This window comes from Zosterops lateralis, assembly GCF_965231275.1.
Source record: "Zosterops lateralis genome assembly, chromosome: 1".
Lineage (NCBI taxonomy): Eukaryota > Metazoa > Chordata > Aves > Passeriformes > Zosteropidae > Zosterops > Zosterops lateralis.
Window position 1 is genome coordinate 37,996,200 of NC_139762.1, and position 24,623 is coordinate 38,020,822.

The window sequence follows — 24,623 nt, forward strand, 5'->3', positions numbered from 1 at the left end:
TAACAAAAATTAAAAATTGATGGCATTCAGTATTAAAAATTGTCTTTTTAAGGACGAGGCTGGTGCACTTTAAGGACAAGGCTGACAGGAATTTGAGGATCATCAGGTAGCAAGAAGATGATCGTACTTTGAGATTTTGAAGACTTCCAAAGTACTGTACAGGCAGTCTCTCAGTTCATGTGCTACTTCTGCAAACTGACCTGTCAGCTCTATATCAACTAGTTTCTAAAAAGCTTCTAGTACAAGGGCAACTGGACAGATTCATGATCTCAGCAAAATACTGCTGCATTCTTCAGAGCCAAGGTGAGGTTACCATGGGTAGGCTTTTTATTGTGCTAGAAACCCTGTGTATCAGCATTTTCTGAGGTTCTGGGGGTTTTTTACATTTCATTATCTGTTGTAAAGAAAGGCCCTTTTTTCTCTTTTGTAACCTCTCTCAATGCTGCTTATGCTAAAAAGTGGGAATCACAGTCTTCTAACCATCTGGAAAAATAGAGAATCCTAGATAAACAGAAATAGCAAAAAAATACAAATAGCAGTACTGTAAAATAGCATAGGAACCCAACAGGCTTCCTCTGCACAGTGACTTTGTAGATTAGGGAGTGTACTCCCACTTCTTTTCTCTAGGGTCTCTTAGTCCTCAAAGAACATGGGGACGTTTTGCCATTGCTATTACAGTAAGGGAAATGACTGTACTATGGAGAGTTATCTGGCAGCATTTAAAGAGCCATGGTACCAGTCTGGACAGGTCCGTCTGAATGTGGAATGCCCCTTCTTTATTGCTATTTTTACATATTTATTTATTTGAACTTACATGTTAAACTTTCTGGGCTAGGATATGTATTAAATCTCTCTTTGGCTGGCAGAAAAAAAATATTTCAGGAATTTTTCAGGGAAGACTGTTGAAAGAATATTATAGGATGCATCAACAAGCACAGAAAAATGCCTATTCCTTAAACAAAAGAAATAGCCTCAACATGCAAATGGTGCCTGAGGCCACACAACTGGTGGAGCATTATCCATACCCCAGTCTCACTCTCCAATGAGCACCTCCAGAGGCATTTGCTATCCATCAAGGGTGTTTCCTTTCGGCAAAGTGAGAGCCCGTGCTTTACCCTGCGATATTGTTACTCATGAACAGGGTCCCTGTGAGCTGAGATGCCCGGGACCCTTCTCAGGCGCTGGAGCCGAGGTGTGTCTGAGCCGGCCGGGGGCGGAGGAGGCTCCGGAGCCTCCGGGAGCCGCCGGTCCCTGCGCTGCCCCGCCCCGCCCGGCTCCGCTACAGGTGGATAAAGGTGGCTCTTTCCCAGCTCTCCTCCAGCCCGTCCTCCTTCCCGGCGGCTCTCCACAGGCGCCCCCTCCCCCTTGCCTTGGGAGGGGCGCGGGGAGGGGGAGCGGGCGGTGCGGGCGGGGCGCGGCTCAGCACCTGTGCGCGCTCCCGGGGCGGGGGCGCTCTGCGGGGCCGGGGCTGAACGAGCGGGGGGCTCCCGGCGCCGGAGGCGGCGCGGCGGCATCCCCATCCTCCTTCTCCTCCCTATCCCTCCGCCTCCTCCCTCCCTGCCTTCCCCCGGGCGCCCTCTGCACTTTCTTCTCGAACCACCCTCGTAGACAAACTTTGATGGGGAACCTCGCACCGCGCTGGAAAAATGCCGGTTATGAAGGGATTATTGGCACCCCAGAACACCTTCCTGGACACCATCGCCACCCGGTTTGACGGCACACGTGAGTCCGGGCTGGGGCTCCCGGGGAAGGGGATGCACGGGGGGCATTGCGCGGACGGTGGGAGCTGCCTCTTCCCTCCCCTCCGCCCCCCGGGGGTTTCCCTGCTCCAGGAGCCGGCAATGAGGAGGGGGAGGCGAGGGAGCTCCCAGCCTCTCCCGTTCTCCTGCCTGGCTTCTCCACGGCTTTCCGGGCGAGGAGGGTGCCAAGTCCCCTCCGTCTTGGATCCCCCGCGCGGAGGCTCCGGGGGGCTGAAGCCCGAGATCCCTGCAGGAAAGTTGTGCACTGGACTGGGGCTTCCCCCGCGCCCCGGGCAGCCCAGAGACCGCCAGGGACCGGCCCGCTCAGAGCCCGGGCAGGGCTTTGGGAGGAGGTTCGGGGAATTTTTTTTCTTAAGTACCCCCAGCCTTGAGGGGCTGCGAAATCTCCCTAAAAGCTGAATTTCTGTAAGTGGGACTCAGCCGTGAGAGCGGCTGTCGCAGGGCGTTGGTGAGGCAGGCAGGCAGGAGGGGACCAGGGCCCCTCGGCGGCGGCGCTGGCGGCCCGGCGGCAGGACCAGGGACAGGTCCCGGCGGCAGGACCAGGGACAGGTCCCGGCGGCAGGACCAGGGACAGGTCCCGGCGGCAGGACCAGGGACAGGTCCCGGCTCGGGCTCCTCCCGCCCGGCGGGCGTGCTCCCCCTCCGGCCCTGGGGGGACCCGCCTGTATCCTGACTTTTGTTTCCTTAACGGGGCTTGAGCGTACTAAAGCAAATAAAAAGAGCAGGGAGATAGTGGATTTAGGCCAAAATGGACTGTCCGCCCTTTAATTCTCTTTTAAGAAATCTAGACCTTGATAGTGGAGAATAAACGAACTCGGATTTGAGTTGCTGTTAGCTGTTTCTTGACTGAAAACATTGCTATCTAATTGGATTGATATCTTCTTGATTGAGTATTGGCATTTCCTCTATGGTTCAATTACTGTGTGATTAAGACAACTGAACTGTAATTACTGAATCAGTAAGTTGTAAAATGTCAAGAAAATCATGCATTCACAGAGATCAATTGCAGAGGAGCACAGAACTGTATTATAGCTGCTCTGCTAGTCTGAGGATACACAGATAATTATGATCCAGGGTTGTAACTGATACTTCACTACAAAGCAATCTCTCAAGACTACTTAGATGTACCTTTAAGTTCCTTTGACTACAGAACTCAACGTCCTCTCCCCCCATCCTCCAACCTTTTATTTCTACAAAGTGTGTGAGTATTTACTGCGTATTGAAGCATGTGGCTCTTCTTAGAGTTTTGTTGCTGATACTGCCATTTGCCAGAAAAGCAGTTCTTCCCTTCTTTGTGCTCAGGACTCTCCCCCTTCATAATGGTTTCCTTTGAAAGGATGGAGCACACAAACTGACCTGTATGCACAAACACTTCATTGTGCTTCAAAGATTCAATTTAGCAAGCAATATAAGTGGTGACATCCAGTTCTCTTATTAAATAAAACACCAAAATTGTCTAATCCCTATCTTCTCAGTGATACCAGTCAGCAAGTATGGTAGAAAGCCTATTTCTTAGCTGGATTCTATACCCAAATTGAGCTGCCTTTTTAAGCCAATGATTTTACTGACCTTCATGAAGTGAAGGACTGACCTTTTCTTAAACAAGAAACAGACCCCAGCATCTTACATTGAAATTTAATGCTAACAGCTCATCTGCTTTCTGCTGGGATATAATAGAAAAAGAATGCAATTACATGTTTAAGTTCACCAGAAAGTACAGCACATTATCTATTTATTACAGTCAGTGAAATATTCCTTGTTAGTTAGTTTTCCAGAATTTGGCTTAAATATTAAACAGGTGTATTCTAGAAGCTGTCATTTTATGATTATTAGCATGTGAAATATTCCAGGATGTTCACACGGAAAGATGTTTTATGAACTACGTGGTGTTACATCTAGAAAAACTTTGCAGGATGATACTATTCTATGGAAAACTGCTGGCATGTCTCTTAATATATAGAATAATATATCTCCTTTAGACTGTTAGAGTAAAGTGATGAATCAGCTTCATGTCATCTGAAACAAAGTTTCAGAAATAGAAAGTATTCCAGTTCAGAAACAGCTCATCTGCTTTGTTGCTTTGGAAATGCTAAATTTAAATATAAAACTAATACTTCTTTAACGGGCCTAAAAAAATTCAAATAAAGAAGCATATTTTTTCAAAATGTGTAACCATCTAACCATCAAGTAGAAAAATTAAAACCAATTTATTGTTCATTTAAATTGCCTATGTGGCTGGTATTTCTGAGCTTGCGCAGGTGGCTAAAGATAGAAGTAGTACCCATGGCTAATCCTTGCAGGAATCAGTCCCATGTTTTATTAGTTTTACAGGTGATACAATCTTTAGAAAGAGTAGGACTGATACGTAGCACTGAATCCGATGTTATGTTTCACAAACTTTGACCTCCCACATGATGATATTTAAATCTTTAAATACTGGCTCATGTCCAATGTCTTTTTTTTTCTTTTTGCTGTTGTTTTAATATAGTCTGTAGTTAACAGACCTCTTTTTAGTTTAAGCCTCTGGGAAGGATATATTATGTTGTCATCAGTGATAGACTAATCCACCAATGCATCTTTAATCCAGAAGAGGGATAATTCTAATTCCGGGCAAAAGTGCAAGAAGGGATTCCAGATAATATTAGCAAATATGCTTTGCTTTGCACGAAATTTTCAATATTTCATTGACAGATTTTTTTTAAACTATACTATTGTAGTGATTTATGTTTAATTAGCAGTTGGAAACTGCACTATGAAATACTGCATATCTCAAAAAAATATATAAAACGAGTTCTTGGCAGCTTTTTCAGCTGCTCAGAATTCTCCTGGTGTGTGTATATATATATATATTTTTTTTTTTTTCCAGAGTGTTACACATAATTTATATATAAAACCAATAATATGTGCCAAAGTAAGCAGTTAGATTAATTTTGGGGTTACAATTAGCTGTGCAGGAAATTGCAGATGTTCCCTGCAAATTTCCCACTACGTGTGTTGCACATGTGGAAGAGTAACATTAAAGGTTGCTTCTCTGGAGTTCCATGGCAGAGCTCTTGCCTGTATGCTGTTATATTGATACCTTCTTCCAACTCAAAAATATCTTTTGTGTTCCTGACATCTTAAGTTAATGGTTTCTCACAATGTTTCCCCCCCCACACACCCCATGCCCCATCCAAAATGTAAACACCAAGTCATCCAAAGACTTTTTGCCCCCTCTGTTAACAATATGTTCATTGCCTATATGGAAAACAAGCATAAGCATTTTCAAATGAGTGGTTTGTGGTTTAGGGGTTTTGATTGGTTTAATTTTGCTTTTTAGATTTAAGAGAAAAAATAGCGTTTTCAAGTGTAAAAATATTTCAAATGTAAACCTGTAATTAATCCCACCACCAAATATTATGAAAATTAATGTCTGAAGTGAGTTATTTCACATCAAGCTTTTGAATGGAAATTTTGCATGTTGTTTCTTAATCCTATTTAGATTAGGCAAAGCATTCAGATATAGTTGCATGGTAGGAAATTATGTTCTATTGTTTTCATATATATACAGACGTACATAAATATTCTACATTTACTATTTATTTATTTAAATAGATTAAATTCACACCAAGGTGGCTGTTTCTGAAAATTTGTGAGACTTTCTCAGGGAACAAAGTTAACAGAGGTTCAGCAAATAGCCTTATTAATCTGTGTTTAAAAAGGACAACAATTTTTGTGTATGGTTATACCATGAAATGACACCTGAATTTCTATAATTATCTCCTCTCTGTCATATGTGATCAGATTCCAAATTAAGTGTGTACTTCACATTCTTATTGACAATTTTACACTATCCATCTAACCTGAAGATCAAGCTGAGTAAATTCTTTCTTGCTCAGTGTCAATGGTGATAATTTGTTAATTCACTATTTGCTGAACATCTTCTAAATTCAAATATATTTTCCAATTAAAATCATGTTCGAGTACTAACAAAAGGATCTTTGCACCTAAGCAGCAATTTTCATAACTGTTTGGGGTTTTTTTCCCTTCCTGACAAAATGGAATCAGCTTTCTGATTGTTTAAGTTACCCTTAAGGTGTGATTGAAAGGTACCTGATGAGAACATACAGATTTAAGAATACCAAATGTGATGTCAGCATACTTCTGTTGGCACTGTGGGCACAACCAGGTTGTCTCTTTTACATCATTGTCAGTTGTTACGGAGCTGAAAGCCTATGTATACACTGATCTTTCCAGATTGCAGGGTCAGATTCCTCCCCCAGTCTTTCCCAGCTACCCCCAGCACTTGCTTTTCTGTCTCATAAACAAACTGGTAATGTCTGCTAAGTTGAACCAATGAACTAACACTTTCTGCAACTTTGTTGTCAAATTCTGTCTCATTCAGTAGGAATCCTATCCTCTCTACACCAGTCAATGTGCTGCTTAATAGTATCATAGAAACTTCAAAAGCAGAAAAGTGCTTCTTTGCTGCCTGGGATCTCCCTCAAACAGGCTCAAGGAATTGCAGTAGTGTCAGATGCAGGGAAGCAACAGCTGAGCTTCCAGGAGAAGGAATCTTTTGATCTTACTCCAGGATCAGAATGGTCCACCTTACAAAGACAAAATATGCTCCAATTACAGACTGAGAGCAGAGTGGCTGGAAAGCTGCCCAGCAGGGAAGTACCTTGGGCTGCTGGGCGACAGCTGGCTGAACATGAGCCTGTGTGTGCTCAGGTGGCCAAGAAGGCCACAGGCATCCTGGCCTGGATGAGGGATCGTGGGGCCAGTAGGACCAGGGCAGTGATCACAGCCCCACACATGGCACTGGTGAGACTGCGCCTTGAGTACAGCGTCTGGTTCTGGGCCACTCAATTCAGGAAGGACAGGTGAAGGGTCTAGAGAGAATGTCCTATGAGGAGCAGCTGAGGGAGCTGGGATTGTTTAGCCCTTGGAGAAAAGGAGTTCTCAGGGGAGACCTTATCACTCTCTACCACTGCCTGAAAGGAGGCTGTAGCCAGGTGAGGATTGGTCTCTTTTAGCAGGCAACCAGTGGCAGGATGAGAGGACACAGTCTCAAGCTGTCCTAGGGGAGGTTCAGATTGGACATCAAAAGGAAATTCTTCACTGTCCCTGGAGATGTATAAGGAAAGACTGGACATGGCACTTGGTTTAAACATGATAGTGTTCAGTCATAGGTTTGACTCAATGACCTCAGAGGTCTTTTCCAACTGAGTTGATTCTGTAAAATCCTGTGACCAAGGAAGGGTGACTCAAACTATGATAAGCACTGATCAAAATCAAAGAGACTTCCAAGCAGTGACAGCGGAAAATCTGGTGGTCTGTCAAACTGTCCCTCTGAAAGAATAAGAGCGGGGAAACTGGTCTTGTTCTTTGTTGTAAAGATGAAATGAGTTAGTCAGAGGGAAATTTCCAAAGATACTTCTATTGTTGCTCCTACGTTAATGCAGAACTGTTAAGTGCTTTTACTCATATCCTTGAACAAGTAAATAACATGGTGTTGTGAATTAATCATTTGTCACTGAAAAATATATAGTAAACACTGGAAAGACTCAGTGTGTCTGTTCTCAGCTCAGAGCCCCAAAGAAGCAGACTTTGCCTTTCTCTACTTTTCTCTGAAAGACATGACCAGTACTGCACGTGCTGTAGCTCTATACTAAAAAAGGCAAATAGGATTTTTAATATAAATCAAGGACCAGATGTTGGAATCTGTGTTGTGCTGTTGCTCTTTGCTGGAAGTAACCAAGTGGCTAGATTAGGCAGCTACCTGGAAAATCTTTTGCTCTTCTTTTGGGACAAGTTTGAGGGTGTAGAACTTCATAATTTAAGGTGAGATTATCTGGTTATCTTTGCTTTCTGTAGTTATGGTAACTTCTGATTCTAACTTGAGCTGAAGTTGGACCTGAAAAATCAGATTAGAATTGTTTCAAGGCATCTTAAGACCATGTTTCTTAATTTTTGAGTTCTGGTCATAAGGATGTGATTCAAGCAAACAAAAACGCATTCAGGCATTATTTTAAATGTGCAACCGCTTTAAAATCACGACAAATGCTCATTACTGTATGTTTTATTCAGAATCCATGTTATTGCTAGGGAAAATAGTGATGTATTCAAATTCTTGGGTGATGTTCTCTTACTTTTGGCTAGGCAGAAATAAGACAGGATGATAATTCTGCAGTTCTTCCATTCAGACCTATATAATTCAGTAATCACACTAATTTTGGACTAGTATTATTAAGTTAGACTAATAGCACACATCATTGCTTCACAAATAAACCCTGTATTTGAATTCAAGGCAAGCATTGGAGATTTAAGAGTTAAAAAAGTCATTAAATAAGGGATTTTTTTTTTCCCTCAGTAACAAAAGAATATTATCTTCTGTATTGTTTTTGGGTAGAAACCTGATACACAGTGCAGTGATCAAAACAAAAATATTTGAGATTTACATATACATGAACAAACGTGTACTTTGTGTGAGTGGAAGAGATTTTTTTTAATGTTTCTAAACCTTAGATGATTATCTGGATTGCCACTAGAGAGTTTCTGTAAATGTCCCCTTTTTTCCTTCCCCAAATATATACTCCTTTTTTCTCTGTTTACACATTTAAATGAGTAAATGGGTTTATCCCGAAAACAGATTTCTCTTATTGTTATCATTACATTTGTACATTAAACTTCTATTTTATCATTTTTTATTTTATTTGTGCAGGTAGCAATTTCATACACATTCCCAGTCTTTTTGGATGTAAAGGAAAGATGCTCAGAGCATTTTTCAGGGAAATAAAGAGTAGAAATAACAACAAAAAGCACTACCTCAAGTACATGTAAAAGTGTAAGCAAATAGATGTACATGAATATATGAAAATAAATCAGGCAAGATATGGGTTTACAGAGCATTTACTGCTCCTAGTACTATTCTGAGGAAATGAATTTTTGAGAGAAAAACAAGGTACATGTATTACATATACTGTAGCCTGGAAAAGTTTAACAAAGGCAGTTGCCACAGCAGTTTTGCATTATCACAAGCAAGGTCATCTTACCTTGTGTTAAAGTGACTAAAAGAAAAAAGCAGGTAAGGAACAACCTGCTCACAGAGTAATGTTTCTTGCCCACTCAATCTAAAAATAAATAAATGAGAAATAAGGAAAAAAGAAATGGTGGTGAGGGAAGGGGGTGGGGGGAAGGGGAGGCACAGCAAGATGAAGAAACAAACAAAACAGTCTCAAGTCTCAGGGAAGAGAGAGACTTCCTTAACAGTAAAAAAAAAACTTCTTTTGGACTTTATCTTGCCAAGAGCTTCTGGCTCCTTCTGTTTTCTGAGACTGATAGTAGTATTCAAAGACTTTGGAACAGGTGTTGTTCTTAAAATACTATCGCATTCAACATTGAACTTGACATTAAATATTGTCTGAGCATCCCTACAGCTTAATGCTGGCTGTCAATCATTTCATTTCTAGTACAGCTGAAGGCAATTGTGTTATGGAGAAATATGTTGTCTTCCCTGTTGGTCTTTTGAAGAGAAAACAGCTTCCAGTGTGCCAGCACTCAATTCACTTTCTCCTCAGGCCTTACTTCTGATGACTAGGAGTCTAGGATTATTTTGCTTTTTTTCTCTTTTTATAAACCTATAGAAATAAAAGATTCATCTGAGCAGAATAGACCTGCAATTCATTGTTACAGCTTTTTTTGGTGGCATTTTCTTTTTTGCCTTCCATCTCGCTCAATAGCTAGTTGATATGTGACTAGGCAACTTATTCCAAAGGTATGAAAGAGAACTCTGAGCTGGTATTTTTATCATTTATTTGATGTTTAGAATGAGAAAAATGTCCTTGGACAAATAGCTTGATTTCTTTTCCCCCTAAATGTCAGATAACTCCTGGACAAGTAATGGGTGTGTTTTTGTGTAAGTTCTGCCTTTTCTCTCATTTCAGTTAGGAATTTCTCACAATTTAGTTTAAGGATTTATAATGATATGAAAAACAATGGGGAGACTATGTTGTTTTAGAGAAAAATATTTTTGCAGAAAAAACAACCTTCTTTATGGAAGATCAAAAAGAACTCTTTGGAAACTAAAAAACCTTCAAAAGTCAATAATAATCACTGTGTATTAGTTACAAGCTGTTTCCTCTTCTTTTTTGTGTGTGTTTTTTTAATGATTTAAATCAAAATACACAATATTTTAATCCACATATCTCTCATTCATATATGGATTACATTTGTGAGATGATAAGACATTCGCTACATTTATTAAACTGGGTTGTTTCTTTATTGCATTGAAAGATCTTGAGGCTTGGAATTTGGACTTAACATTTCCTCTTTTTTTCACTTTCAGAACTGTGGGAAGAAAAATGCACCTCATAAAACCTGTAGTTATAAAATTATATGTTAGGGATTTAAATAATTAAATGTTCAATGTAGAAAAGAATAGTTAATAAATATTAATGAAAGGTCTTGAGCTACACATTTGCCAAGATTAAGGAAAACTAACAGGATCACTGATTTACAGAGGAATATGTATAGTTATAAGTTGTGTCTGCTTCAGTGCTGTAATTGTTGGGTGACAGCATGGGAGGAAAAAGGTGAGAGAATAGTGTGGTCATGTACTATATTTTGAAGACCTTTAGAGGTCTTACTGTAAATTAGTGTTTGGGATTTTGAAAACATGGTTTTAACGGCCCTCTTTGAAGCAGAACTATGACTAAGTTATCTTTTTAGTCATGCTCAAGAGTTGCTTCTGCATTGGAAACAGAAACCAGGAGCATTAGAAATCCTGACTGTTTTTACTACCTCGTTGTATTTTTATAGGAATATTTACCCAAAGTGGTTGGTTTGTTTTGGTTTTTTTTTCAGTTGACATAAAGGAGATGATCAGAGTTTACCAGGAGAGTGACTCTGCTGACACTGCCATGCAGAGCATGTACCTGAGAGTGGTTAGAGCAAGGCATGGTCCATGGATCTGTTGCCAACAATTTCCTGCCTGGGATTAGGCAGCTGGTGCTCTTCCATTGTACTACACTGAGTGCTTTCTCTAAGGAAAGGGATGGGAGGCTTGGATACCCACATCAGTCCTGTGAACTCAGTGCAGTGCACTGTGAGACCACAGACAGGATTCATCCTTTACACACTGACAGGTATGCCAAAGCTTGTGGTGGTTAAAGCATATTTCCAGATTTTCTTCTGATATGGTGGAGGCTTGCATCCACCTATTTTCAGTTCCCTGTAAAAATTTGACATTTCCCCCTCTGATTCTGTGATTTTTTTTTTTTTAAAATTCATTAACGATTAGTTAATTAGTAATTAACTTATTTTTGTACCTGTAGAAAGTTAGCCATAAGTGATGTATGAATTTTGAAAAAGCAGTCTCTTATCTTTTAAGATGTATTAAGAACCTTTAAAAAAAAAACAGATTATAAGCAACCTTAAACACAAAATTGATTTTTTTTAAAGTTTACTTACAGAATGAACTGGAATGGTGATTGATTTTTAGAGGAAAGGGATAGTCCTGGGTTGTAAAGTGTACAAGTGATCTTTGGCCAAGAAAGAAAAAAAGGAGAGAGCAGCTGTGAGGAAGCAGAGATGGATTGACCGATGGGATTGCTGAGTGAGCAGCAGGGATTGCTTTGGAATGAACCGAATGCTTCCCCATGCTGCTGATCGATCCCTGCCGCAGAGGCTGTGATCAACAGCACTCAGGATGGACAGGTGGAAATTACTGCAGACATTTAAACACATCAGTCATAATTTTGACAGAAATAAAACAGGCAGGTGTTGAATTGTGTTCATACTACTGTCAGCAGGATCCAGATGGGGATTTGGGATTTTGGTTCCAATTACGACTCAGTGTTAATCATCAAATTAGACAGTGGGAGCAGTAACTCTTGGAGAAATGCAGAGACTTTGCTGCCTCCATCCAGCTGGAGCTATCTGAATTGCAGTTTTTCCCCCCTGCTTTTGTTCTGATTAAATAAGACAATTATGTATCAAAATTGTGCTTCCTTTTGACAACGACAGTATCTTCAGAAAAGCAATTATCTATCTGGCCATTTCAACACTTTGTATTTCAAATATATTTATAAATAGAGAAACATATGCAGGTGATAATCTACTTTAATTACAGAAGAAATCATACTTCAAATAGGATAAATAGTTCATTTATTAATTTTTCTGTTGATGTGTGTCTCCAGGGAATGATTCCTTGAACTGTCAGGGGAGCTCCAGGCCTTCTGTTTGTGTCTTTTGTGGTGAATAATTGTAATGTTGCTAAATTCTGCTGGGTTTTTTGTGGGTATGCTTTTAAACCTAAATAATCACAACCTGATATTGTATCAATCTCACTTGAAATATATCAGATTACTGAAACAATAACTTTATATAGGTATGATCACTCAAAGAAAAAGGTGGAAATAAAACCAGACACTCTATGCAATAGTAAGTCAGATGTGAAGTACAGGTAAATAGTTCAACTGGCAGTCTCACAAGTGATGAGCATGAGGAATGTCTCTTCCAGGGATGCAGCAGAGTAAGTTCAGGGAAATAAAAATAATCTAAATAAATAAATAAAATAAATAATCTGGAATTATAGTAATTATTTTGCAGTTTAGCTTTATTCTTAATTTTAAAACAAGTTTCCCTTTTATGCATTCAGTATAGGCAAGGTCTTCTCATTGAAAGGAAGAAAAAGGCCAAAAAGCCCAATAGTAGAAATACTGTGTGACCCACACCATGATGGATGGATCTTAATAAGCTGAGTTTTAGGAATTGAGGGAAATAATTACAAGTAAAGCTAAGAGGTTAGAATTAATTGGAAGAATATTATTAGGCTTTTCCTCAGCCTGATATGGTTGATACATCAGTTTATGTGAACTGTCATTGAAAATAATGCTTTCAGGTGCTATATTAAAGGCTATGAGACATCTTCTGACACCTTTACATATTCTGTTTTATGCTGGTATGACTTTCTAAGAGAAGCCAGAATGAAGGAGGAAACTTTTTACATTTGTAGCATGAAGGCATTGGCTTCTAACCTTTTTGATGCTCAGAAGCCTATAAAATTGATTGTATTTAATTAAGATGTACATAACTATTTATTCAATGAACTATTTTTCTTAAGTGAGGTTAATGAGAAAGAATCCTTGTAATGGTGTTTCTTAGTTTGATAGTAGCTGGTTTTCTAGCCATTAAATCTTGACATATTCTTGTGCTGAGAACAGTGATTTTATTTAATCTGTTTTAATGCTTAGAGTATTGTAGCAATTTGCACAGCACTTGGATATTTTGGTATTCATTTATCACGGCTAATTCATAGCTTCCAGGGAGAGTCTGTGAATGGCACAATAAACTAAATGTAATAACAGAACAGTTTGCTCCTGAAAACAGGTGCTTCCTGATAGGTTTTTCATGCTTGGCAAGCAAAGTTTGTGGCAGTAAAATAATGCAGTGAGTGTTTTAATAGTTTAGCTGTTGAAAAAACGCAAATCCTTCTTTTTTGATAGACCAGTGTTTTCTATGGCACATAATATGATGCTGTCTTGGGCCACATGACACAGAATATCTGTGGGGCTGGTGATGAAAATTTGGATATGTCTTCCAGCCTGGCTCAGGGTAACTGCAGGGCTTGCTGTTCTGCTGCAGGGAAGCACCAATACTTCTCTTGTTCTGGGAACCTCTTTTGCAGATAAGTCCTTGAATAACAAATCAAATACCAGAGCTGACATCTACATAAACAGTGTGGACACCTCACAGGAAAGGGTCTAAATTACTGCACTGTCTGATGGTCACAGGTTTGTGTGATGGGATTATGAGGCAAGAGTCAAGAGCCATCACAGAAATTTAATTTCTTTCTGGTGTCACTGCTGCCCCACACTAAGGGATATGTTTGTACACTTGTTAAATCCTCAGTAGCTCCTACATGAATTTATACATGCACTTAAAATCAAACATATGATGTTATTACAGAAAAAAACCAAAATATATTTACGAAGCAAAAAAATTATCTTCAATTTTTAATTATCTGAAACTTTGGACCAATCCTGAAATTTTATCAAGTTTTAAGCTTTAGAAATAATTTTCAGTAGCCTTTTACAATTTGTTACTCAAGAGATGTCATGATGACCAAAATAATTTCAAGATCTCTTGTAGCATCTAGGTAGTTCTGTTGTTAAAATATTGTGCTAGAGAACATAATAGCTACAGCTGAAGAGAAATAGACAAGTATGAAAAGTGAAGGTTGTATCCTATTTTCAGAAGTGCAAATTACTATGAGTTACAGATACAAGATTTTCACCACTAAAAACCACTCTTCTACCTTATCTATCCCATTCTTGCCATGAAAGGGACGTGTTTCACACCTTTAATCTTTCCAGCATAGTTACATTGTATGAATGGATTGTTGCAGGTGAAAAGCATATTTCCATCCTTACCTTTTGTTTCCAAAATTGCTCTTATAAAATGGTATCTTGACAACACCAGACTAGCTGGAAATGTTAAAGTTGGCTTAAACTATACTGTGACAAACAGGAAGAAGCAAAGCATGGAACTAGACAGTCTAGGCCACAGAAACCCATCTTGCACTATAAAGAGAAAATATCTCAATTTTTCTAATCTTGTAATGTTCTCAATCACAGACTTGGAAAAAATGAAAAGGATTTTTCACCACACAGGATTTGTGACAACCTACACTATGATGAAACAGCATGTCCATAAAGAGCAATTCTATCTTTACTTGCAATACATATCTTTCAGAATATTAACGCTCAGTCAGCAAGACAAAAACATTTCATATAAATGTGGTTTTAAATGTCTAGGAAGAAAAAATGTTCCTCTAAAAATGTACTCTACTTTCCAAAAATTGTTCTAATGACACAGCTTTCACATAGCTTTCAGACCAAAATCATAAGGCAAACTGCATAAATGTTTAAAAAGAAAAAAAAGCCTAAAAGTAAAAGAGGAACCCAAACACACTTGCATCTGTGAAAATCTGGCAATAATAAATTTATGTATTTTATCACACTGTTATATTTTATGTCAGGACTCCAGGGTTGCAAAATTAGGAAACATCACAAACAGAGTGACTTTTACTGGTATTAACTGCATTTTCTGAGGGACAGCTGATTTTGCTTTCAATCTACTGAAAGTAAAAATAGAGCTACTATGAATACTCTGAGGTGTCATGGTGTATTTTCCTGCTTTCTAAACCATCAAGACCAGAACCTCCTGACACTTCAACCAAATGCACCTATTTGTTTCTTTAATGTACTATCCTTCCATTCCGACTGGATACCAGTGACCCAACCTGACTTTCTCCCAAGACAGTTCTTGACCCAGCTCAGATGAGTCAGAAAATTTCTTTTGCCAAGTAAGAGAGAGCTGTCCTTGAAGTGTGGGAACATTTAGTGGCTTCCTCGTTCGTCAGACTAACTGTAAATGTACTGGGAGTTTTTATTTCCATAAATAATACATAGATTCCATACTGTTTTGTGAGAACAACAGCACAAGCCCAAGTTCTTCTCTATAACTCAAATATAAAATCAGTGATAAGAAACAAAAACCCTTAGACCCTAGCCCTGGACTGGTCACCTTTAATATGCAGTGAACATGGTACCAGTTTAAATGGACATCTAACAAATTTCTTTGGATAATCCTTTTCTCTTTATTTTTTAATTAATAATTTTTGTTTCCTAATTTCACAAAGTGTTGAAATTCTAGCATTTAATATTTGCTAAAGTATCAGAGAAAATATCTTCAGCTCTTTCAAGTATATGAAAGGGGTAAAAAATAGTTCTATGTGCCAAAGAATCCTTGCTTACCCTTGCAGCTGAGCTGCTATATGAATATTCTGTAATCCAATACAGTCAAGCTGACACTGAAATTTTGTGGAAATGGGGCACAAGTAATTTCTCTCCTGGCTGTTTTATAAAGCTTATTGTATCTTTTCTTCCCTGATAAATATTGCTGAAGGTAGGCAAGGGATTTAATGTTGAGAAGAGAGGAGATGGGGAGGGGAATCTGAGGGATGTGGGAAACAGAGTCACTTACATCCTGTTTGCTTTATTACAAAAAGCAACAGAACATTAAAACTTTCTTGAGAGATTCAGCAAACATGGGCAATCTGTAGCAGTTCAAATATCACCCTTTATAACACTCTGAAATAGATACCTAACTGATTCTGTATTGAAGCTTTCCAATTTAAGGGGGTTTTTTGCTTCAGTAAACTAAAATAAATGTGATACATCAATTCTGAGTCTATTGCTTTGAGGGAGAAAATAAATCAATTGAAATGCTCAGAAGATAGTAATATATGCTATTTGTCCTTCTTGCTATTTTAGACATGAGGGTTTTTTAGCACTGAACACCTCTGAAAGGTATGGTGAATGTGGCACTATTTTTCTCTCCTTAACTGGTTCAAGTTATTTGCAGCATGGAGTACAGGAAAGTGCTTTTCTTTCTCTTGTCTGCAGAGGGAACCTTGCATTCCTAATCTTTAGTGCTTCTTGGATGCACTCTAATTAGAGGTCTAAAATAGACTGTATAACTCCCCTTCATAACTGCCTAGAACTTATAAGAATCTTGTAATAGCTCCTCTCAAATCTCTCACATCTGGAAATAGTGAAGCCAATTATATTTGAGAATTGCCTTTTTCTGCTTTTATGGAAGGATCTTGCATAACACCCTGAGAATCACACCTCTAAGAGAACTAATGCAGAAACTGAAAGAGTAGTCAAAAGCAGAGCCACCTAGTTTTTTGTCTTGCATTTTTTTTCCATGAAGACAGACTTGAACTAATTTCATCAATAAAAATTACTGGCTGAGTGGCATAATTTATTTGCTTGAAACAATTTAGAAATAAATGACACTTAACTGAGTTGTCTAACAACATTCATTTTTTACACTGTTTCAGCTGAATCGTATATTAGCACACAAAATGAAGCAGCTGGAGATAGTTCTGACACTTGAGAAAAGACCCAAATTTATAACTATAAATTTAACCCATCTGGGTATGAAGAATATTATTTTAGATATGTGTGATGTCAGTAGCAGTCTTAATATGCACATAATGTATTTTCTGATAATTAAACCATTATTTGAGTATATATTCCATTATTTAATATATTTGATATTGCTGAATAAAGTATTGGTTTTGGCTGAAAATGTACTTGAGGAATATGAATTTAACTGGTTTTATTATTAGAATTAAAGTCTGGTTGCTGTTTGTTTGGGTTTTTAAAATACTAAAATAATTACTAATGTAATGATCAATGAATCAAACATTGCAAGATACTCATAATCTTTCATGCAGTCTTTTGTGGCTTTCCCCATGAAAACAATTTCTTCCTAAAATAACAACATTATCTGGCGTGCAGTGTCTGAACATCATGTACTTACTATGTTCTCTGTTGTTCTATGCAATGGTAAAAATTAAAGTAGTTTCCATATAAAGTGAACCATTGATTTATAACATTTTATGCCATTAAGTATTTCAAAATAGTTTTATCCACTGTTAGGAAGAGTTATGAAGTTATGCATTCATAACACAAAAATCAGCAGAACAGAGATACTTTTAAATATTCCTTCAGAATTAATGATTGTAAAAATGCCAGAGCTTTATCCTTAACAATGAAAATTAGAAGTGTTTGGTTGCCTTGGCCTGCATTCATACTTCCATTTGTAGGAATGGGGTAATAAGGAACAAGTCCCCATGACTGATCTCAAAATACAGATACAAAATTATTTTATACATAATCATCCATCTCTGATGAGTCAGCATGTTATATATAACTTGTAGTGCATTATTTTTTAAAGTGACTTCATTCTTGGAAATAAAATTTTCAGATAAGTCTAAGGAATGAAGTCAATTTTAAACGAAAATTCGAAACTTCTGGAGGACCAAATGTTTCAGTGTCTTTATTAGGAACACACTTACTAAATGGATTGCCAGACATAGGAAAGGGACAGGCAGGTCCAGATGGTGTTTTCACCATCTGAAAAGTGTCCTTCTCTCCATTGATCAGAGTACAGAAGTAAAGAATAAATGCCTGAAATTTGACAAGACAAAAGGGGACACTATGGTCTTTTTTCCCTGTGTTTAAATGGCCATACAGGCCACAGTTATGAAGTTCAATAATTGAAGAACATTGGTTATTTAAAATAAATGAATTTAAAATATATTTGTATGTATATACTATAGCAAGTTCTAATTGCTGCAGCGATTGAATTCAAAACCAGTTCAGAGATAAAATTTCTTTCAGACAAACCATGTTAGTGTTGATATTTGAACTTAAGTCTACCAGTTGCGTTTATCATCAATAGGAGCTTACATCTGCAGAGCAATGTATTGAAAGCTGTGTGCCAAATTAAAACTAGGAATGGTATTTCACAGGGTTGCTCTGATTTTACCCTGGGTCTGAATTTAATTCTGTTTCTAATGAAGCTAAATTGCAAATTAAAACCACTGTATTACCCTTGGCTTTCAGTGCAGGGGTAAATAGAGTAGATGTAGAAACAGCTGAACATGAGAAGCTGCCCACTCCAGGTTACAAGGAAACACAGGTGGGCCAGGAGTGGCTGGGTTGTTGTTTGCCACTTACCTTATATTAGTTCATAATCCTGTAGGCCTTTGGGAGATTACTGTGGAATTGAGTAGTCCTGTAACAATGTTTCACATAGTAATAATCAGGAATAAAACCTGTTTCCCAGTAAACAGACGGAGCTCTGTGCACCCACCAAACCGTAAACCTTTTCAGAGTAAGCCCTCTCAGGCTAGAAACACTGGTTTCTTGCCACTGTGTGCTCTCCTTCAATGTCCCTCAGGAACTTGCAAGCCCAGACTTCAAAAAGGGAAGAGGGCTGAAAATGTCACTCCACAGATCAGATCTTTCACACATAGAATATTTTCCATTGGAATGTTATTCTCATCTCTCTCGATACTGCTTGCAGCTGTACAAGGTGTTTTATTGCATAATGGGAAAATACACAAGCAGCAGGTTCATAGGAAGTATTTGATGTCTGTGCTTTCTTGCATTATTATTACTTTAATTCAAACTAACATACATCATTGCCTCTTGTTAATGAGTTTACATTAAAAATGACATATGGTCTGAATAGATCATAACAGTAGGGTTGGAATTTGAAGGTCCTTTTGAACCCTAATCATTTTATGATTCTAATAAATCTCCTGTATGTCCTTTAATTTAGATAAAACCTGTATTTGTGGTCCCTGCATGGTGTCTGTGGAGTGTTTCACATTTGCTGGATGCATTGCACCAGAGTGACCCAATTCAATGCAATTTGTGAGATAGGTGGAGTGGCCATGGAGAGTTCATTCCTGGCCTGGAATGCAGGAAGTATTGTTGACACTGTGCATGATGTCCTGTAGCAACATGCAACATTCCAGTGAGACCACAGTAATATGCACAGTAGACTGCATTTCTGAAGTTTTCTGAAAGTGAAAATCCACGCGTTGCATTGGTGGTCTGTCTCAGTAAAGGCTTTGTCCACTATTTGTGCATATCTCACAGTCGTGCTTTCTATCTTGCTCCTTAAGAAGTAAGTCCATGGGTGTGTATTGCACAAAAAATATAAGAAATTAAATTCTTTCCAGATAGGAAGACTGAGTGTAGTATGAAGGAAAATCAAATTAAGATATCTGATAGTTCTAGGGTTGAGTAGAAAGGTAGCATTTTGGATGATTCAAGTTATACCTTCATTCTGGCTCTTGAGGCAGTTACAAGGCTGAGTAAATAACAAAATTCCCCAAATCAATTTTCTTCCATCCTTGAAATGAGACATCATGTGCACGTAATTTGTGTGGAAGCTCCGAAGAATATTTAACGCTTTTAAAACATCTTGAAGACGTGCAATGATCTGCAAATATTGGCTATCATTCCTTAATTACTAAGAAATTACTCATTTCCCAAATCCGTTATCAGTGCTATTATTTTATCTTTTGGTTACTACTCTGAATGAGTGTTTTGTTTTCAAAAAATATTATATCAATTAAACTTTAAAAAGAACATTATTTTTACTCTGGTCCAACCGAAACCTCCTTTGGGGTCAGTGGCCATCAATGTCCCACCCCTGTTTAGAAGAGCAATAAGGTTGTGCTAAGTTCCACCTGCTGCTGTGATATGTCACCCAGAAAACAATACTGATGCTATAATATTGTTAATTTTACTCCAGCTTAACTGAAACTTTGGATTTCTCAGTTATGATTCCAGTATTGTTTTGAGAAGATTTATGATATCTGTGTAGCTTCACATTCTCCAGATATCATTGCCAAATTAATTGCCAAACAGAAACATTGTAGAAAAGAGTTTATTTCCTCATTCTTTTCAAAGTTAATAATATATAATGTTACTATTACTCCTTATCATTTTGTGCTTTGAATACTCTTTTTTTGTGCCCTTGCACATTTTTTAACTGGAATTATCCATTCTTTCCTAATGCAATGAATTTTTTGGAAAACATCATGATAAAAAACAAATTGTAAAGGATTTTTTTTTTTTTTTTTTTTTTTCCTTCTAGGTACTTCATTGTCAATTTAAAGTTATGGTACTTAAATTTTCTTCCTTTCTGTGTGTGAATGCTTCACATCCACATCCTAGGAGTCAGAGTGACACATAGATGGGACAGATCAGGGAAATTAATAGCTGGAAGACTAGAGCTTCTATTTGCTAAAGATTGTTGAGTCTTAAGCCAAAAACGCATATATGTTACTCTTACAAAGACTCATTGTAGAGAAATCCTACTACATGCCAGTTCCTGGAATTTTCTTCCTTTCCTTGACTTCTGAAAGTCTCTCGTTTTGGTTTGTTTGGGGCTTTTTTGCTTTGTTTTGTTTTACATCTATTTCATACTATTCAGAGTATTTTTACATTTTTATAATGCCTTCTTCACTTTCCCATAGACTGGGTGTATATGGGCAGTGAAGAGCATGATCACAAATGCCCTCTTCTGTGGCCCTCATTGTTTCCAGCTGTCTGGAAAGCTGATGGCTGGCTATCACTTCAGCTGTTGTTCAGTTATCATATCCACTACACTTCTTTAAGAAGAATTTAATTGTTTACTGGCTGATAAAGAAGTGTACTCACCTTGCTGACTCCCAACTTGTCACGGGCCAGGGTTAAGTTTCTTCTCCTTTTTTGTGCTATATGAGTTTTTTCCAGGCCCACTCTTTAACTGTTTGTGTATAAATCATGGGAGTGGTGACATTTTATCCTAATATATTCTTTAAAAATTCACCAAAAATAGTCTTTGAAACATATGAAAACAAGGTCATATGTAATCTTAGCAAGAATAATATCTTCTGAATTTTAAAGTAAATAATTATTTCATGGGGATAAATTCCAGAAGTTCACATTTATTTAAATCTTAACCTTTAAACCCACGGAGGAAGGAAAACTATCTACAATACACTACAGCTCAACAATAGCTTACTGTTCAGGCTGAAATATTTAAAAAACTCCTATGCCTATGTGCAGCCAAAAAATATATATAATAATTGATGACTGGTGAACCTTAAAGTAGGCAAGAAAATAGGGGAAAATACCTTTTTTAAAAAAATTATACTGTAAGTCTTGTTTGCCATCTATATTTAATAATAGATTTCCATGATATGAACTGCAGTTTGTGCTGTTTCTTGAGCAATTTCATACAGATTTTCAGATCAGGATGTGCCATAAATATCAGAGTATAAATAATCTATCATTATACAGACATTTCATAAATAATGTATAGCTACGAAAAGAGTGAGCAAGCATAACTTCTAACGCAGCCTTTTGAAACATTGATAAATATATGCAAAAAAAAATTTGTAAATGGTATTTCCAAATTATAATAGCTACACACTGATGTAGTAAGGAGACAAAGTGCACAGTTAATACGCAGAAAATAAAGAGCATTTTCAGACACTGTTAGTTGAAAATACAGACTATAATTTTATTTTAATCTGTTGTAGTCCTAGGTGAGAATATTACTACATTATTAGTAAATCAACTAAGGAAAAAAGCTGATGTATATTCCGCTTCTGAAAATCATGGTGTTAAGTAATGGTGCTCTGTGCAATAGCCTATGAAAACTTTTTTGGATGTATTATCATCAGAGATAAAAATATTAAAACGCAAAAAAAAAAAATCTAAAAATTCTGCTCAACTGTTGGTTAAAAATGCAACTTCAATTTTTCCTACTATTGTTGATTTATCACAGAACATAATTTTTTTCTGTGTGTGTGAATTTGAATCTTGAGTACTTCTTTGTAATTAACTACTTTGATTTCTTAAGCATATTTTATATGTAGATCTTCTTTATGAAGACCATTCCTTTCCCTGTAAACTCTTCCAGTGATGATATGTACCATTCGCTTCTGAAAATTTGTGGACTGTGACACTTTCTCCCTGAAAATCCTTTGATAATTTTAATAGTTTATCTTCATGTTTGCATTTTTGGTTTGAAAAAATACACAATTTGAAACTAGAGGAGAGGCAAAAATATGTGGGTAATTTATTATAAACAGACTTGTAAGTAAAGTTTTCCTAAGTATCACATGTGGTTATGTCTTAGAGTCTTTCAACTCTGTTAAATGACATGGAGATAACTGATTTTAGTAGAGAAAAAGAAATGTTTAAATATCTTGCATTATGCATGTCATTAAGTAGGCATGTAATAATAGACTTTTATTTAATCAATTGCAGTTACCAGCAAATTATGTCTTGTCTAACTTCTGGTATAATACTGAGGAAAACTATGATCATAACATGCTTTAATGACATGCAGGGCTCCAATTGTTTATCACTACAAGATCATTCCTCTTCCTTTTTCATGTGTGATTTGAGTGGTGGGTCATTTGTGCTTTTGAAAAGTGAAGCAGCACTCTGCACCTCCTACTTTCCTGAACAGTCAGATTATCCATTTAGATTAATTATGATGTGGAAAAAACACTACAAAGAGCTTCTGTTTATTACTTGTTCTTAAATGCTGAAAGGAGTAACAAAACCCAGCAAAAAGTGAAATTGCCCTTTTAAGTGTTTCCAAAAGCTGCAGAAAAAAAAATAAAAATCCCAATGTACATGTGGCCCTTGAATATGACAGTATTTCTTTACCAGACAGCGCTATGCGTGCAAAATAGGGGATGGGGGGGAACACTCATCTGAGATTGATTGCACTGAGAAGCACAGTGAAATCCTGCATTTCTAGGAAAAAAAAAAAAAAAAAAAAAAAAAAAAAAAAAAAAAAAAGTGAGGCTCTCTGATTATTTTGTCAGAGGACAAATCCCTTGCCTATGTTCTGTGTCCCACTGGCTGGTTTTAAATTCTGCTCAGCAATTTGGTTCCTTTGATAAGTGGCCTTGTTATCACACTGACTTCTCTCACAAAGTTGTTATTCTTTTTGTTCTTTATGCTTTATCATCACACCAAGTATCTTCCAGTCTTCTGTCTGTAGGGAGATTAAGAATAGGTTTCTGTATGCATATCAGATCCCAAGGGAAAGAGGACATCTTTGAGATGATAATTTACAATCTTTTGCTTAAATTGTTTACCAAAACCCTGATTTATGAAAGAACTGAAGCAAAAACTTGAGAGGAAATATATGTCCAAATATATTGTGTCTTTATTTTTTTCTCTTTTTTTTTTTTTTTTTTTTTCTCTTTAATTTCTGCTTGAGTGGAAAAGGAAGGACATTACATTAAGTGATGGGCTTTTTTTCTTCTGATTGTGACTCAAGCTTTTGGTTTACTAGATTATGTCTACTTAGCTTTTTTACTTTTGAAATGTGGACCTCCATTATATAGGTAATATATCCCTTTATTTCATCAAGAAAATGATAGATATTACTTTTGTGGCCATTAAATCTCTATTTTTTTACCCTACAAATAGATGGTCCTTCTAACATAGTTGCCTCTTTTGAACTTTTCCATATTATTTAACTCAATAACCTTGTGTGTTTCTGTTAGTCAGGGTCTGTATTGCTCTGATCACAATCTGATGTTTAGAGATTTATTGTGTATGTATGTATGTATAAAAATTTCTGTACACTTCATAACCTCATTTTGTATAAAGGAATTTATATGAAACACTAGAAGTGAGCCTGTGTAAATAATAGATTTTTTATTTTGGGGAGCCTAATAGAGTTTAAAAACTAAACAAAAAAAAATTTGGGGGCTTTCGTGAAAAAGCATCAGGAATTGTAGCTATCTGAAATGCTTTCACAATATTTTGAACAATTTTTCCCTTTTCAGTCACAGTCTCTGGGCTGAAACCAACCACAAAATTCAGTAAGTGGTTATCTCAAATTTATGAAAACATGGTTCAGGGGGTACTTAACTTATGTTCTTGTTCATAGTTTAGTTTTTATCAGGCTTAGTTTCAGTTACAGAACACGTCAGAAGCAGTTTCCTGGCATATGCTGCATCCCAGGGTTATCTTCCGTGCTGCAGTGTGTCTCAGTAATGATGGAATAACATGCCCACAGCAATTACACTAAGTAGTGTTGCCACTGTATTTAATACTCTCTTATCTATTTTAATACAGTGTAACAGGTGGAAATTGGAGGCAACCTGCCATCAACGCAGCAGCTCAGAATGATGTTTTACCATTTCTATGAGAGCTACATAGATTGTAGACAGATTTTAATAAATGCCAGTAATTATATAAAGTTTAAGAAACTCTGTCAAAGGGGAGATAAATCAATAACACAATGGTTGTTTTCTTCTTCAGATTTGTTAAAAATCTGAACAAAACTAAGGTACAAAACTAAGGAGTCCTAAATGACAAACAACTCCTCAGACAGGAAACAATATTATGATTGGTTTTAGTCCATGAAGTAGGATTATTTGTTTCATTTAGATGTAGATACAAAGATTTGGTTTGAAAATGA

At 37.2% G+C, this 24,623-nt stretch overlaps 1 protein-coding gene across 1 annotated transcript in view; it reads left to right on the forward strand.

Annotated features, from left to right (window-relative positions):
- Positions 1-1,646: 1,646 nt before the first annotated feature.
- Positions 1,647-24,623, forward strand: part of KCNH8 (potassium voltage-gated channel subfamily H member 8) — a gene marked incomplete at both ends in the record, with an annotated part of 177,021 nt that continues 154,044 nt past the window's right edge. The window contains one exon of the mRNA XM_083867048.1: positions 1,647-1,722. Within this exon, the coding sequence (XP_083723174.1) occupies positions 1,647-1,722 (76 nt within the window). The remainder of the gene's footprint in view (positions 1,723-24,623) is intronic.